The sequence below is a fragment of the Conger conger genome, chromosome 9 (assembly GCF_963514075.1).
Source record: "Conger conger chromosome 9, fConCon1.1, whole genome shotgun sequence".
In the NCBI taxonomy this organism is placed as follows: Eukaryota; Metazoa; Chordata; class Actinopteri; order Anguilliformes; family Congridae; genus Conger; species Conger conger.
In genome coordinates, this window is record NC_083768.1 from 28,225,789 (window position 1) to 28,243,164 (window position 17,376).

The window sequence follows — 17,376 nt, forward strand, 5'->3', positions numbered from 1 at the left end:
ATATCAGATTTTGCCTCCAATGAATGAACACATCATCATATAAATGATCTGAGGTGCTTACAGCAATCAGAAAGAATAAACGTGTCCATATCAAACATGTAACATCGTACTTGCTATTGATTATTGATATAAAACACTTTGTCAGTACATTTATGCGAAAAATCTCTAAAATGAAGCACATTAAATATAGAAATATTTATTTAACATTTCAGACCTTCTGCAATGCATTAAAAATTAGTTCCAATTACAGTATTTAAAACATAAAATATTAGTCACTACTTTTAATTTAGATAGCTAATTCCAGAGAGATACATTTAACCATCCATACAGAGCACCACTATAATGCAAATGAATTAATGCTTTGAGTGTTTGTTACATAAATTAGCACATTTACCATAAATTACTTATGTAATTCATTCCTGAAACTAAGTTGATTTTCTATTACATCATTTTCCAGCAAAAATACAAGCCATGATTATTTATTCATTCACAATTATTCATTCACATCATTGCTATATTCTTTATTTACTGTTAAGTAATTACTTCCCAACCTGTCAACGAAAAACTCACACACTGTAAACTAAAGGCAACTTCCAAGTAAAAATTATGTTGGTAAAACATACAGATACTTTTATGTATTTGAACAATCCTCAGTCACTGACCAATTCATTAAAATAATATCTATATTCACAAATGAATAGAACAGTAATTTGATTAAATATATATTCTGAGACTCAACTAAAATGTATTATTGTAATAAACTGCCCTGTTGGCTCGGCTAAACTATTACTTTGGTCATGATTAATACTGGGAGTGATTCTGCTCTTGACTGACAACAGTCCACAGTATTTGTAGTAAGGTGGTGTGTTTATTTTTCCTCCTCTGTTCTCTGTCTCTGGATTAGATCTGCATAGAGACCTCCTTTATTCAGAAGATCCACGTGTGTTCCAGCCTGATTGGAGACAAAAAGAACATTGAGTTCTGTCAAAGGCCAAAGTTTACAGCGGGACAATTCACAGTTCACATATTATTCAATAAAAATATTGAAAGAACTCAGGCAAAGCAGAATTGTGTTATGTTACAGAAGACATTCATATTTATTAATAGGAACCTTTTCATTTGCTAAACAGTGGCCACATCAAATGATGACTGTATTTTTGTTTGTTTGACAACTGAAATGTATTAATTTTTGTCTCTGTGAATTTACTATTTTGAGAGACCCTGCCTTTCGAGTTAACTTGCCTAAACGTAAGGTCACTTGAAAGGTGGTCGTTTGAATCACAACGGTCTTCATCAGAACAATGTGGTCAAATTACCTGCCGGCATCACAAGCCAGTATTTCTGCAAATGCAGCAATGAGATGAATTGATGGTACAGGATTATCATTATTTGAGGGCAGTGATGAATCGGGTCTTCAAGGTTTTTATGTCTTGGTGAGAGCTTGGGGGCGACATTAGCTCAGGTGGTAAGAGCAGTTGTCTGACAGTCGGAGGGTTGCCGGTTCGATTCCCACCCTGGGTTTGTGTTTAAGTGTCCCTGCGCAAGACACCTAACCCCCAATTGCTCCCGACGAGCAGGTTGGTGCCATTGGTGTGTGAGTGTGTGTGTGAATGGGTGAATGAGAATCATCAATTGTACAGCGCTTTGTACAGTGCTATATAAATGGTAACCATTTAGCTAAAGCAGTGAACAGCTGGAGCCCCGCTCACTCACCTCTGCGATACGGCCGTTGCTGATCACGCAGATGAGATCAGCCCCCATGATGGTGCTGAGGCGGTGGGCGATGATGAGGACAGTGCGGCCCGTGCTCGCCCGGTCCAGGGCCTCCTGCACTACCCGCTCCGACTCGGCATCCAGGGCACTGGTGGCCTCATCCAGAACCAGGATTCTGGGGTTCTTGATCAGGGCCCGGGCGATGGCGATGCGCTGCTTCTGGCCTCCTGAAAGAGTTACCCCACGCTCGCCTGGGGGAAGATCAGGGGCAGGTCTGAGTGAAAGGCAGGTAGGCAAATTCTGGACTATTTTCACAGATCAATTAAAACTAAACATTCATTTATGCACCAATAGTTCAAGTCATCTCAAGAAGAAAGTAAAGAGTATAGACTGAAACTATATTTTCTTCCAGACATTTATTTATGCCACACACAGACAAAATACCCGTCATACCTTTGTATTATTGCTAATGCTAGAGGTTCCATATCATAATTAGAAACACTTGGGAAAATTGGTAATGGTAAAGGCAAAAGCTGTAAGGTTACAGTACTAACAAAAAATGCTGCAAAGTCAGCCCTTCAGAAAATCAGCTGCGTGCAGTAAAGCCAAACCACATGAAGATGCTTCCGCATTTTGTTTAATTCCTGGTGGCCATTCTGCCTGCTTGACTGTACTTACCGACCATGGTGTTGTAACCGTCGGGAAAGCCAGTGATGAATTGGTGTGCGTTGGCATGCTTAGCGGCAGTGATGACCTCAGCGTCAGTCGCCTCCGGCTTGCCGAAACGAATGTTCTCCATCACGGACGTGCTGAACAGGACTGGCTCCTGTGGAACAGAACAGTTCTGAGGCTGCTTTGCATTTCTGATTATAAAATTGGGTGACTTAAATTGCATGGTCAGGTCTGAAGCAACAAGTTACGCTGATTTCTGACAGCACTAATAATAGTCAGACTAGGCTGTTCTATTGTGATGTTCATACAAGGAGAATATTTTTCCTTAGCCTGCCCAACTTCAAAAACAAAAACACTCATGACTGCTTCCCATGAGTACAGGCTGAGTCTACATATAGCCTTTGTATGACTAGTTGGAGTCTGGACTATGTCATTAACTACAGAGTGAAACAGGCTTTTCCCTGCAAGGGGAGGAGCGGGTTTAAATCAGTCAGGCCCAGAGCCTCTCCTATCATGCACCAGGCATCCACAAGAAATTAATTATTTTCAGTCAGAAAGTTCTGGAAAATATCTGCCGGTTCACAGGCGAGTGCATCAGAGGATGCCTTCGCTGCACATTTCACACTTTTTTTTCTCTGTGCTGCTGGGATGTGCTGCTCATCTCTGAGTCTGCAGTCTTACATAAGGAACAGTGATCAAGTTTCTCTCCTCAAAGGGCAACAAGACAAACTTTGAATCTGAATGTGAAATGAGAAGCAGAGCAGCGTGAGACATTCATCCTCTCGGGTGTCACACACCTGGTTGATGAACCCAATGACCTTCCCTCTGAGCCAGGAGGGGTCAAGGGTTCGAACATCCAGCCCGTCCAGCATTACCACCCCACTGCCGGGGTCGTAGAAGCGTTCCAGCAAGGCGGCCACAGTGGATTTACCTGGACAACGTGAGAGGGTTGGAAATGCAGAAATGATTGACTCCTTCAAAGGTCAGGTCTCTTAATGTCCTGCTGAGCTTAACTTCCACAGTAAGCAAACAAGCAATAGCAGGAAAAAAAAAAAGTCACAAAAAAAGAAAAGCACGGAATGCATGTTTTACACGTTTTTATTTGAACAATCACTTTCATAATACAAATATAAATGATCTCCCCTTTTGTACCTTGTCATGTTCAATAAAACATTATTTAATGTGCACTTCAATGTTTGACTAATTAATTTGTTAATTAATAGTGCTAGAGGCAGTTAAGTTGAGCTGGGTAGTCAGAAGCCATCAGATTGCTCATCCACTTTCAACATTTCTCTTCTCTGTCTTTTATGATACTTCAAGAACCATCAATAGCTTGCTTTGAATGCACAGGTTGCTACATGCTTAGTATTTTTCTTTCATTTTTTCTGTAATCAACCCACAATGACCATGTTATTTATCAAATTAACATGCAGTGTCTAATACATTCCTTTTTGAGAACATGAGACAGGTACCCTTTTGGCTAGCAGTATCAACTAAAGGTTATGTTGCTGTGTCCTTCAGAAAGCATCATTAAAAATTATGTATAGCTATAAAATGAGAGCCTTTATAAAAATACAGCTAGAGCAATGCAATTGAACATTCTAACAAATTATTATTATTGTTCTGTGGTTCTGCTTCTATTACTTTTGCTTTAACAGAAATGTGTAAAATGAGTAAGCAACTCTTTTTATGTTTTGTGCCATTAACCATGTTAAAATATTCCTTGAAGAATGTGTTAATAATTAACATTTACCTCCTCCAGATGCCCCAACGATGGCAACGGTCTTACAAGGAGGCAAGGTGAGGCTGAAGTTCTTCAAAATGTGATGCCCAGGCCTTGTTGGGTAACTGAATAAAATAAATAGCTAATTGTTTTATATATCAATTGCATATAATGTCAACAACGTCATTACCATTTTTCCAACAGCAGGAAGATGAAGACAGAGGAAGATCATCTTATAGTGTATATATTGTATAAAAATGTTTTTAAAAAAATTCTCGCCAGATTTATGATATTGTTAAAAAAATACAACAGTGTGCTGACGTCATCGAGCTCCTGTGTGCCAACAATAGAGTATCTCTACGTTATGTCGTTTTTAAACAATATCGTAAATCAACTGATAAACGGAACACATTGTTTGGAGGTTTGCTCATGAGAAGATACGTTTTTCAAACCACTTCCTTGGACATGATATAAGTGCTGGAGAGGACTTACCTGAAGGAGATGTTCATGAAGTCCACTCTGCCAATTAAGGAGTCGAAGGGAATCCTGCCTCCCCCCGAAATTGGAATGGTAGGCTCCAAGGACAGGTATTCAAACACACGGGCCCCAGCACTGAGGCCTCTAACCATCTGAAGAAGAGGTAGACCTTACACAGCTGCAGGACTGTAACACATTTTCAAAGCTGAATATCTTTAAAAAAAAATGTAAAAACTTCAGCACAACTGATAAAAGCAATGTTTTGATTATTGGTCTGCTGTTGATTTTTGGACATTTCACCAGAATTCGGTATATGAGTCTGGGGGGGACAATTGGGCAGTTGTTCTCACTTACTTGTCCAAACAGGATAGAAATACTGGCCATGGACCTGTGGAAAGAAGGAATGTATTCATTGCTTTACTTAAATTGATGAATCATACTAATGCATTGGCTCACAGCCTAATCAGCTCCTTAAAAGCTCTCGCTAAAAGAGGAGCTTGCTAAATTTGTCAAACTGCACTATAATTTACACTGTTGTTACACTGGGCTTATTGTTTATCCATACCAAAAAGGTTAACCATATTTGTACACAAAAGTGTACATTCATGAAAACATGTACTGTATATGTAAGGGTGTCCTTATCGCACATATACATTGTTTCCTGCATTTCCATTCATCCTGATGCCGAGACATTAGTCCATGTTAGTTACAACTTAGCCTGACATGTTGTCCATCATCTACATATAAAACAAAAATCACACACATTTATTCCTAAAGTCTCAGGCAAAGCAGAGAAGTGGTTAAAGCACACAGCATAAAGTGTAATGTCACCTCATGGTTTTGATTTAACAGCAGCAGCGCATACTGGTTGGCTTTGAGCTTGCTTTAGGAACAGCTCTACCTACAGGGTAGCTAAGGCGTGTCAGTAGGAACACGGTTGCCAGCTCAGACCTCTTCCCTGCTCTTTCCATCCATTTCCCCCTCTGCCCCTGAAAAAAATCTGCCATAACAGAAAACACTAATGCCACCCCAAAAGCTCAAACAATGTTTCCTTACTGCATTGGAAGTCCTCAAAATGTGCACACTTTTCAAACTAATAGTAAAATAAATAAAAATCTAAATCATATCCAAAAATTTGATTCAGTATCTTTGACTTCTTAGGACAGTAAAATCTTAATATTTATACATTGTTTGATGAGTCAAGATTAGGAAGTTTATTATTGGGGTAAAAGTTTCTACAATGCACCCAACATCGCCCTTTTAGTATAGTAATTGGTGCTGCAGTATATTTTGGTACTGGAAACCAAAGAAAGGTTTTATATACTGTGTAGTTATATTTGTCCCATGTACATTTTGTTTGTAATAATTGGCCCATTTCCAACACATTTAACGCATAAAGTTAAACATCAGTCATATGCTGCATGACATTTAGTTTGCAATAACCTGTCTATTTCCAAAATGGTTAATTCCTGTTTATATGTATGAATGTATAAAGTTAAACATCAGTCATATGCTTCATGACATTTAGTTTGCAATAACCTGTCTATTTCCAAAATGGTTCATTTCTGTTTATACGTATTAATGTATAAAGTTAAACATCAGTCATATGCTTAATGTTTTTCATATCAAAAATTGAATAAATGAAGTAAATACACTGGGCTCCAGAATTATTAGCACCCTTAACAAAAATGGAGAAAAAAGAGTCAATATATTTACTCTCATGTCCCAATTTTTTATCATTAATAAAGCACACTGCTTTACGCATGTTGGAACATTTATGTCAATAACTGTATAATCTTTTTAGTTTAGTTAATTCTGAAGCTCACTGTATATCTCATGTGTATGTTTACTTTGAGTTTGGCCTTATAACTTTTAACCTTGCAATAATGTGACTGAATATTTTGGACCCCACGTATTACGTTATAGCAGGGATTGACTCTATATTATGCAATACTACTTTTGCAAGAAGTATGACTCAATTATATTATAGTCTACATCTCCTACAGAACACAACGATTGTAGGTAATGATGCCCATACAAGACCGTAGTAGACGGAAGATACAAGTGACTGAGCAAGACGATGGATAATATGACAAAAACATTTTCATTCAAAAAGTCTGACTGTCTGGGCTGTGGTGGAGACAGCTCACCTCTGCACGGTTTGTGAAGCCACCATAAAAGACATGAGGTCCCCGGGAGACAGCTCATTGCCAGCCATCAAGTGTCCTCCGGCAAAAATGGTGCCCAACACAATGCCTGAAAAAAAGAAATGTTAAAATTATTATTATTTTTTTTTAATTTATTTTCAGAAACAAGTTATTGATGGCTAGCTTGATGTTTTTTTAGAGTTTGTTGTGCTTGAAGGGAAATATTATCTTTTTTTGGTTGCATCATCTTCACGCTCACTCACAGTTAAGTGCAATGTTAGACAGGCCTTGGAAAACTGCAATTCCTGTTCCGAGAGTTTCATTCAGGTCACATGACTTATTCACCTCAGAGGAATACATCCTGCAAAAGAAACCCCACAAGTTACGGCTTGTCTTTGTGCTGGATTGGTTGCACAAATGTATTCACTACAGCACAAGTGAATAAAATATGAAGACTTTTTGCGTTTGATCTCAGTGTCTGAGTATTTCTTCTTTTTGAGACGTTTTGGCTTGTGCCACTTTTTAAATGTGGCGCCCAAGATAATCTTGTGAGGCCTATATTGCTTTAGGCGCAGCTTGAGAATTATATGAGATTTTCCTGTAGACAACCTGTCAAGATACTACTTTGTTCACTTTCCAGTGGGAAACGCATGTAATGAATCCAAGAGAGAGCTGTGTATCAGAAACATCTCACATGGGCTCAAGGGTAGAAGATATATAACTGAGAAGGTATAGTTTCCGTGAGGCCCAAAGACTGTAGATAACGCAGTATAGTGAAGGAGCAAATCTCTTACTGCATCTCCCGGTCCTCCATGGCGAAGGCTCTCACTGTACGTACATTGCCCAGTGCCTCGTCTGCCACTCCTGTGGCTATGGCAACCTACAGTTCAGCCACACAGACACAACCAGGCATAGGTCAGCATCACAGAATGCACAACAAAGCTTCCTCAACCACTGATTCTTCAGTTACATGCTATCTCTATCACTATAGCAAATGCATTGACATACTCTTGTTGCTGATTATTTGCTTCTAATTTGGTTAATGGCATTTGTTGGTAAGATGCACAGACACACAATACATTATAACAGCATAGGCAAGTTTAATCCTCAAGGACTAAAATTTAACAATAATGCTACCATTCGCTGAACACTAAATGGATAAAGTTTAGCACCAACATTATACCCCTTTTAACAATAGATACATTTCTCCATAATTCATAAATTGTACTTTGGAACAAATTTACCAAATAATAGCATTTCTAAACCAATCATTTAGGTCCTTGAGACTGAAATGGTCTCCCCATGCAATATGTTCTAGTGTCGTGTGTTGTCAAATGCATTTCAAAGAACTTTGAGGTCAAAATGAATTTGGGTTTGAGAATGATGTCACTGGCTTCAGGGGAACTTCTCCCGCAGAAGCACCACATACAGCCCTGTGATCACCTGCTCCTGAGCCTTCCGGGAGAGCCGCCGCAGGAAGGAGCCAATGAGAGCCCCTGTCCCCACCAGGCAGGGCATGACCACCACCATCAGGCCAGTGAGCTTCGGAGAGATGAGGTAGAGTGACACGAAGCATCCCACCGTCTGGGTGATGCTTCGCAAACCCTGCAGAGGTTGTCGGAGGAACACAGCCGTGAGTTCACAGCTGAGCCACAGAAAACATCCAATGGACCCATTTATGGAACACCCACACTCTCAATGTAACGGCCCACTCCATCATCGGTCGCTAATCGATGGAAATTACCGAGATTGCAACTAAGTACCTCCTAGGATCATGGTGTTCATAGTTCTTAATATCTTGCACTGGCATCTTGGTAAGCAGGGCAAAACATTTCTTATCCTTCTCAACCTTAATTACAGTTGCAGTCTGCATAAGGGTACTTATGTCAGGTAAATTTAAGGAAATTAGTTACATTTATGAAAATGTTAGCTAACTATTCCTATGGATTGTTCTTAATTCACATCACAAACCATGTGACATTGCTATGCTGGAGAACCTGCCCATAGAACTCTGTGTATTCTTCCTCTACTTGATTACCGAGTTGCAAAATGCCATGCCGTTAGCGATGCTGTGTGCAGAAAATATGTTTTACCATCAGTGAGTGACTGTGTGATTACACCTGCTGAGTGTAGGTATAGGCTATAGGCTGTTAGCTAGTTGCATTGTTAGTAATGCATAAATCAAGAGTATAACCATCCAACCTTTATATGAAAACTGATATTGACTGGGCACCATCATAATAATTCTTAATGGATGCCATCTCATCTAGGCCTAGTTTAAACCTGCGTTTCACCACAAAAATGAATGGGAGGCTATGGGTACTATAAATCTGAAAGCCTTTCTAGATTTGATCTTCCGCTCAGACAGATATTATAAGCCATCGCCGTACCTGAGAAACAACCAGTTTAAATGAAGACTTAAACTCCTGAATATCAGCAGTCAAGCGGTTCACCAGCAGTCCAGTCTTGTGGGCATCAAAGAACGCAACATCTTGCCTACCAAAGACATCAAGAGTGTCAGTGGGATCTTTGCCCCCTCCATATGATGTGAATGCCCACAGTACATGTACCATAACCATTAAAAACAAAATACATTTTAATAAAGCTCATTCTAATGTCGACCATAAAATTAGACAGTTATAGCATATCCACACAGAATACTGACAGAATTGTGATCTTCATTTTCTGTAATGTTCTGCAGTAGGCAAAGGATAGCCTAACAGGGGAAAGCAGGGGGCTCTGTTGCCTAAAATGTGGACCTGACCATTGAAAGTAAAACACTGTGGAAAATGAATAATTCAAAGACAAAGCAAATGGTAATGAGCCAAACCAACATTTTGTTAAAACCATTGACGAACATGAAAACACGTGCAACAACCTTAATTTATTAAGAGGTTGGCTGAAGCAAAATAGCTTAGAATCCCTGTTCTAAGGTATTACTTTCATGCATTTATTTGTACCATACAAGACCTGGCTCAATAGCATCATAGAGTTCAGATATATGCACATTACGTGTTTATCAAAAGAACCAAAGTTGATAACCAAACTGTTATATGCTGTACCGCCACACAGTTTAAAATATTAAAATTTAACACAGACACAATAGTACTCTTAAAAAAACAACCTGAGCAAGGAAAGGAAGAGGCTTTTTCTCATGTCCGCCGCAACTCTCTCTCCTACCCTGGAGAGAAGGATTATGTAACCACTGGTCAACAAGCCCTGTAGACAAGAGAGATAATGGAAAAATGGGATGTTGCTGCTTGGCGACAAATTCTAATTTCACCCTGTCTGACTCATCGGACTCATGGGACACTGTTATTTGTCAGATGAGATGAGCCAGACTTGTTCAGATAAAAAGTAAATCAACAAAATGTATTATTTTGCTGGCTCACCAATGCATTCTCGCATCCCAATTTGCTCAGAATGACAGAGGCATATGTTTTTTTGTCACTGTGCCACTGCAGCTTACCTGTAACCCGTAGAGTCCCAGAAGTTTTACGGCAGGCCCTTTAACCTCTCGGACGTAGTTCCCAGCATGCTCTCTCATGTACTGGGCCACCACATTCACCAATTCACCCAGCATCAAAGGGATGTGAATGTTCAGGAAGGCTGCCCCGAAAGCAAGCTATAATACATAAACACATAATTGACTGTTATTATTATCGTTCATGTCCATAGCACATACCATTTTGATAGGTGATTTACAGTCATTTGACAGAGTAATAGATGTTTACTACTATAAATACAGCAGGATATTTTATGAAATATTTCATGATATTCTTTTACATTTCTTAATGGTAAACTTGTGGGTATGACAACTCTGGCTCACCTGAGCCTTGACTCTTGTGGTTACAAGCCAATTCCTCTACTTTACTGTGCTGCATACCTGATGCCTCAGGTTCAGGTGGCTCTACGTACAAAAGCAAAGACCACCATACCTGTGGCATTTGAACACACTATAGTAATAATGAGCTCAAACATATCTTAAACATTAAACACAACAGTGATATAAATTAAGGTAAATAACTTGGATTTAGCTCACAGATCTGGTGTAAGTTCCAGTAAAGGATCTTCTCATTAAAGATCAGCTGGAAGTTCAGTAAGTTTCAGAGTGCCCTAGCCAAAATTCTTATGTTGCCCAAACTTTACCAACCATGTAAAAATGTTGGCGAGTACACTCCAGCATCTCAAGAAGCTATATTGTAACTCAGCATAATGTGGTCAAACACTGGTATGGAACAGTTCTGCAGAATCTTTTATTTTTATTTTAGGTCTTTATGAAATAAGACCTTCAATATAATACATCTGCTGTCAATGTGTGTTGGCTCCTGCTATTATGCAGTAATTATGCCTTGTTTGTACTAATCTATAGAAGGCAGTGAGTATTGATTAGCCTGTCACTTACCACAATTGCACCTATAAGAGCAAAGATTTGGGGCCTGACAAACTCCCATAGAAGAGCCCAGTTGAACTCTGGTGGAGACTCTTTAGATTTGTCTTCTACTTGTACTGGGTCATTGTTATTGAGGTCTGCCTGGCAGTAGGCAACGCTGGAGAACAGCCGAGTGGTGACAGTTAGGGCAGCAGGTCCTACAACAAATCCCAGTGTGACCCTTGAGAATTTGGAGGCTCGTCCGGTAGATTGTCTGAGTGCTCTCTGCACCTGACCCCAGAGACGGACAATGGCATCGCTGGTCTTGCTGGCAGAGCTACGTGCATTGTAAACTTGAGTCCAGTGTGTAATTGGTCTGAAATTTATCAAGACACATAATAATAATTTTTCAATTTCACAGAAAAATGGATCCCAGATGGATTGATAATACAGGTTAAGGGTCAACTATGCACTGAAAGTAATCTCAATTCAGTTATTCACCTATTCTATTTCAATGCATGTGCACACTTGCCTTTGCAGTGAAATTGACACAACCAATCACCTTCATCTGAGATTATAATTTATAATTTAAGAACACATATCCAAGTGCACCCTATCTTTAGCCAACTATGAAGCCAGTGTACTTAATTTCATTTAGTTAGTTAGTTAGTTAGTTAGTTAGTTATGGAATAGTTAAACTATTTAGATAACTATTTCTTTCACAATTCCCTTGCGATAATTACTCAAACTCCTACCGTTTGTTCCTGCTTAAATCTCCTGCTTTTATTAGCCGAGAATTGAAGCAGCGCAACGGCGCCCTGGTACTGCATTTCAAGCTACTAGTGCTAAGTACAAAGAAAAGCATGTTTAAAACGATACGTAATTCAGAAAATATTTATATCTATATATATTACTAAAATGAATAAATATGCTCGACACTCAGAAGGGTATCCAAATCATCATGGGCGCAGCCATCTTAAAAACGACCCATAATGCACCTCTGAACAGTATTATTTGTCTAAACATTTTATTTTCATTAAATAATGTACAACTACGTTAAGATTTAACTCAACTGGCGGATTTAAAATTTTAACTAACTTGCGCGTTAACGTTACTCCAGATGAAAAAAGTCATAGAACTGAATTTACAGTACTATTTTAAAAAATGAAAATGTTGCTTTATCAAGTGTATGATTAAATTACTGGTCATAAGATTGTATATCTCTATTATTATTTTTATGTATGTATTTAGAATTTTTTATGTACAAATGATACTTTAAAGAAAATGCAATCAGTCAGTTCAAAGGTTATAGGGTAGTGACGTCAGAAGGTGTTTTGTTGACATTTGTGCTGCAGTAGACAGACAAACACTAATCGTGCTAGCCTTTGGAAGTACTTGAAAGAACAGGAATCCTGCTGGATACATAACTATCTTCTCGACTGAAGTTTTTTTTTTTTTTTTCGACTGACACAACTATAAGTACAATACGTCTCACGAATGGAATGAGAAAGAAACAATACCACTTCAGGCACACCATAAGGAGAGAGGGTAATAAAGTGGGAGGTAAGCAACTCAGCACATGCTATTTCTGTTAGCCAGCTGAGAAGCTAAACAGTTAGCCACATTGTTTACCTGGCTAAGGATGTACGAACTAACTATAGCTCGCTGTGAAACGTAATCAAACTTTAACAAGTGTTGGTTAGCTGCAGCTTTCCCTCGCTACCTACTTGGCTATAAGCTAGCTAGCAGTCTATGACTTGCCTGCTGAGCTAGCTAGCTATGACTATCGCTCTGCTTATGATGTAACCATTGCTAAGCTAGCTGCTTCTTAGAAAACGTTATTGACTTGCTTGCCAAGTTTGCACATTGTTTGCCAGATATCTTTTACTTAAATGAGGAAGTTAACGTTACTTAAATGAATAATGAACGTTAGCTAGCTATACATGCGTGGCTAGCCACTAACGTTAGCTACGTTTGGCTAGCGAGCTAACCTGCTGTACTTTGTTTCCTTTGTGAACTGTTAGCTAAGCGGTTTAGCTCGCTAGCTGTAACTTGGCTATTCGGCCATCTGGCTACATTTGACATATGTCAAGCAAGCTAACCATGATAGCGAATTGGCTGATGCTATAATTTCTAATGGTCGTCAGATGTTAATGTCAGCTTGTCACTCATTCAGGTCTGTTTTAACCTGATGTTAAATCCAACTTTGCTAACTACATTGGACATAGTTAGATAGCCAACACGTTAACGTTAGCTATGTTAGACAAAATTAGATAAGATTATTTGCAATGCCTTTCACTTAACCAGGACTAGCCAACTAACTTAGATAACTTAAATTAAGTTAAAGCCTGTTAGTAAAGTATACCTGATAGTTACTTTCACAAAACTGACTGGTTACGTTTACGTTGCGTGGATAGCTAAGTTAACTAGTTGTGGTACGAAGTGAGGATGTTATGTTGGCTGTAGCTAGCACTGTGCACACCAGCTGCGAGTTAGCCAGAAATATTGTCTATGTGGGATAACATTCTTGTTTGGATGTTTGGAGTGCGTTACGTTAGCTACATAATTTACTTCATGTCATAAGACAGAGTTGCAGGTGTATAAGGCAAAAAAAAAAAAATTGGCTTGTTGTTTATGTTTTAAGAAAGTTCGACGCCAACACCTCCAGTTAAGTAACTTGCCGATGTGAACCGAAGAGAGTTGTTTACAGAGGATACTTAAAAGAGCAGGTGGTCGGGCGCACTGCATGAGATCGTAGAATAATTGAGCTTTGGATATTTATCCTTGTTTGTTTTTTCAAGTGGGTCACTGGGCTTTTGAAACTGTTCATACATCAGTTAAGAAAAAGCTGTCGCACTTTGGTTGAGGCTTAATTTGGCTAATTCTGAGAGACCATTTTATAGAATGCTAGTTAAGCTGTAATATATGGCATTGTCTGCGATATCCTATATAACTTATTTTTGTTAAGGTGAAACTGGAGTGTAATAATATAGAGTAAACCTTAGTTAGTGACTTTTCTAAGGTCTTCTTTTTGACCAGAGAATGGTAATGACACATTAGCGAATTAACTGCTTGCTTTGCAGCCCTAAGAATGGTACCCCTATTTTGGCTTGTATGTAAGGAAGGCCAAAGGCCTTAGATATTCTAAAATCTAACATGGTGCCAAGTCATCTTCTTTCATCCTTGAGTAGTAAACAGACCAGAGGAAAAGGTTGGTCAATAATTTGACCCAGCTAGAAGCAAATGCCTGCCAATTGCTTTCATGACATAGGAACTTGGAGTACTAACAAGGCCATCTACCTAAAAAGATATGGGCAGTGACGTCAGGGTTGGCCCGTCTCATGCAGGTTGCCTTTTGACTTGAGCCACAACAAGACATTAACTATATGGCCATGGAAGACAGCCTTTGTCTGGCTAGGCCTTTAACGGCTAACGGCAATGAATGGGTAGACAGCACCATCTCACACAGCAGCTGCCTGCACCTGACTCATGTGTGTAGTTGTCTTAGCCGTGATCTGTGATTACAACCAGTTTACAGCCGACTCCCTTGTGATATGTAGGGACCACAAGGTAATGTAATAAACAAAACCTAAGATGACATTATTTATTACCACCTCAGAGAAGGTGTTGTTTTTAGAGTGATGTGCGTTGTTTTGGTGTGTTTCAAATGGCTGAATATCTAAAAAGTATGACTTGTTAGTCACCCAGTCAAATTACTTTTCAGGGAAGTTAATTCATACCAATTTATATATATGAATTGCTATTAGATAGCTTACTTTTACAGAGCTGTCCTGGGTCAAGGAACTTCTTAGGTCATATAGCTGTGCATGCTGATTTGAGAATTGTATTTAAGAATGGCGAGTTTACATTTTTGGGATAACGCTGGTCATCTCTTTAGGCCTTTTGGCAGCATACATGAAGCCTTTTCGGCTGCAGACATAAAGCCAGGTGTTTTTGCCTGACTCAGTCCTTGCTTTAGCCCAGCTGATGGCAAGTAGGTCCGATGAGAGGGACAGAACAAAGCTATCCATGTGCCGCCTGCAGCACTAAAATGGGAGAGGTTGGCCAGGAGGGATATGGCGTGATCCACAGTACAGACAGGGTTTTAAAGGTGAGCCGCGATCGACAGAAAGGAGCGGATGAGCGCTGTGTCAGCGGTGGGCTGGAGAGCGGAGATGGCCTGGGGAGAGACACATCATGTTCCCAGACAACAGACATTGCCTACAGTCGCCTCAAACCACGATTCAGGCTGGCCTGAGAGGTCTTAGGGGACCTGTAGTCACTACAATAAATGACCATAAAATACAGATATAGCCCGCAGCTACAAGTGAAAGTAGAATGAAGGATTGGTACACATTGCTTGCACTGATCCGGAGCTAAACAGTGTAACACCGCGTCTCCAGTATTCCCCCGCATTGAGCGACATGATGACAATAGATGTCTAACCGTTATAACTGGATGATGCAAGTTAAGATTGCTCTCACGAGTAGGGCCGCCAGTTTGTCTCCTTGTTTTCTCACATGGTTCTTCTGTCCTCCGCCAGCTAGAGGTTGTGATAGCCTCTTTGTCAAGCCCCTTCTCAAACAATTACTGCTTTTGCACCGCCTCAATAATCTTAAATTGATGAAGCAATCGGTGCTAATTATACGCAGTCAATGATTACCAGTGATGCTTACAACTGACACTCGCATGTTAAATGAAATTGCTTATTTATTGCTGATAAATGTCTCAATTAGACACTCGATTGTATAAATAGTCTCTTTGCTGTGCCTTTGGGGTGCCTTTCACTTTAGCATACTACTTTACTGTCAGAGGGGATTTATACACACCATTGGTATGTTAATGCCCCTTTACTATAATTCAAGGTCACTAAGCTATACCTTTCAAGTTTCTGCTGTGATAGTTTAATACACCATGGCATGCTAGCCTTGCAAGTCACTCTGGATAAGAGCTTCTTTGAAATGAAGTGGTGATAATTATAAGATGGATCCCTGGGTTTGTAGGTTACTAGGTCTAGAAGATTGCTAGATTCCCCTCGGGCATATATTGTGGTATGCTAGCTGAAACTTAGCCAGCTATGCATTTCTAGTTTCCTCTATAGGTGTGACTATAGGCATTACTGTATGAAATGTTAACGCTTTGATTGCTTCACTGGCTAGCAGTTTGAGTTGTCTCCTCAGCACCCGGCTAGTCGGACTGCCCCAAGTTATTCTGAAGGCTGTAAACAATACGATCCTGAGGGACATCAGTGAAGAACACGTCAACCCACATTTTATTTTATTTTTGTTTCCATTTTGACTCCACGGGACAAAGATGTTATTGTTAGCGGCCCTCTGAAGACCAGTGTGAAGCACAACAGCATCCCACACTTGCCATCAGTTGCAGTTTAGTTTTCCTTTTTTCCCCCTTCTTTGTCCTGCTTGAAGTGCCCCTTGTTTTTAAAATCCAGCTCTGACTGAACTGACTCAGCCCTGGGCTGATCCTGGCATTTACTGTGAGGAGGAAAATGCCTCGCCCTGCCCCTGTGGTGTCTATGACTGGAACACAGTCCCAGGGGAAAGGATTTTCAATTTAAAAAAATCCTGCAAATCCTACTCCCTGCAAAATATCGAAGACTGCACTTTCACAACTCATTTAACTGAGCTTCAAGTCATAGGCTGAGTTGTTCACAGTCCTCCATCAGCATTCCAGGATGGTGTTATATTGATGGGATGCGTACTGTCAAGTTAATGCTGTCTAATTGGAGAATAGGTGTATTTAGGCCTGGTTTGGCACCTCCCAGGCAAGGTTTTGGCAAACTCCTGATGAAATGTAATATAGGTTGTAATTCTCAGCAAGTGGTCTCAAACTCTGAGCCATGGAGGGCCGTGTGTATGCTGTTTTTTAGTCCAGCCTCAGATCTTGATCATAAAATTGGTTCAATTATTTTCGGAATTTTAACATAATGTATATAAAGGGAATGTGTTATTTGTGTTATATATAAATAAGAACTGATGCTTATATTCTGTGCTTTAATGCAGTTCAATTCGTAATCGCAATCTATTAAGGCAACATTAACTGTTTGGAATGAAAACCTGCGTGTACGAGACCACTTAGTTAAAGGATGGATTGCCGTGTAGGTGTAGGTGTAAGTGTGAAATGGTGAACTTGTGAACTTCTGGCTTGGCAGATTCCCTGCACCTGGCTGGCTGCCGCCACAGCTGACACGGTGGGTAATTATCTTAGCCCGTCCTACAATTCACCAGGGCGATGCCGGCTGCACCTCCTGCAGT

The 17,376-nt window shown here is 39.8% G+C and overlaps 2 protein-coding genes across 5 annotated transcripts in view; one reads left to right on the forward strand and one right to left on the reverse strand.

Moving 5' to 3' along the window:
• Positions 1 to 180: 180 nt before the first annotated feature.
• Positions 181 to 12,074, reverse strand: abcb8 (ATP-binding cassette, sub-family B (MDR/TAP), member 8). The gene is made up of 16 exons (XM_061254506.1): positions 11,860 to 12,074; positions 11,138 to 11,480; positions 10,202 to 10,357; positions 9,857 to 9,951; positions 9,123 to 9,228; positions 8,176 to 8,337; positions 7,527 to 7,612; positions 6,996 to 7,093; positions 6,736 to 6,841; positions 4,940 to 4,973; positions 4,601 to 4,737; positions 4,139 to 4,233; positions 3,183 to 3,316; positions 2,392 to 2,539; positions 1,714 to 1,964; positions 181 to 952 (listed from the first exon to the last, which is right to left on the reverse strand). Exons 1-16 carry the CDS (start codon positions 11,967 to 11,969, stop codon positions 869 to 871), a joined length of 2,145 nt encoding a protein of 714 aa, XP_061110490.1. The 5' UTR covers positions 11,970 to 12,074; the 3' UTR covers positions 181 to 868.
• A 412-nt stretch (positions 12,075 to 12,486) lies between these two features.
• atg9b (autophagy related 9B) overlaps positions 12,487 to 17,376 on the forward strand; it is a 30,800-nt gene continuing 25,910 nt past the window's right edge. For 2 of the 4 annotated variants that reach the window (XM_061255491.1, XM_061255489.1), the window contains exons 1-2: positions 12,487 to 12,667; positions 17,274 to 17,312. The gene's annotated coding sequence lies outside the window, so the exon portion shown is untranslated. Of the gene's footprint in view, positions 12,668 to 15,190; positions 15,216 to 17,273; positions 17,313 to 17,376 lie in introns of those variants that run through there. The other 2 variants (XM_061255490.1, XM_061255488.1) reach the window with 2 other exon arrangements.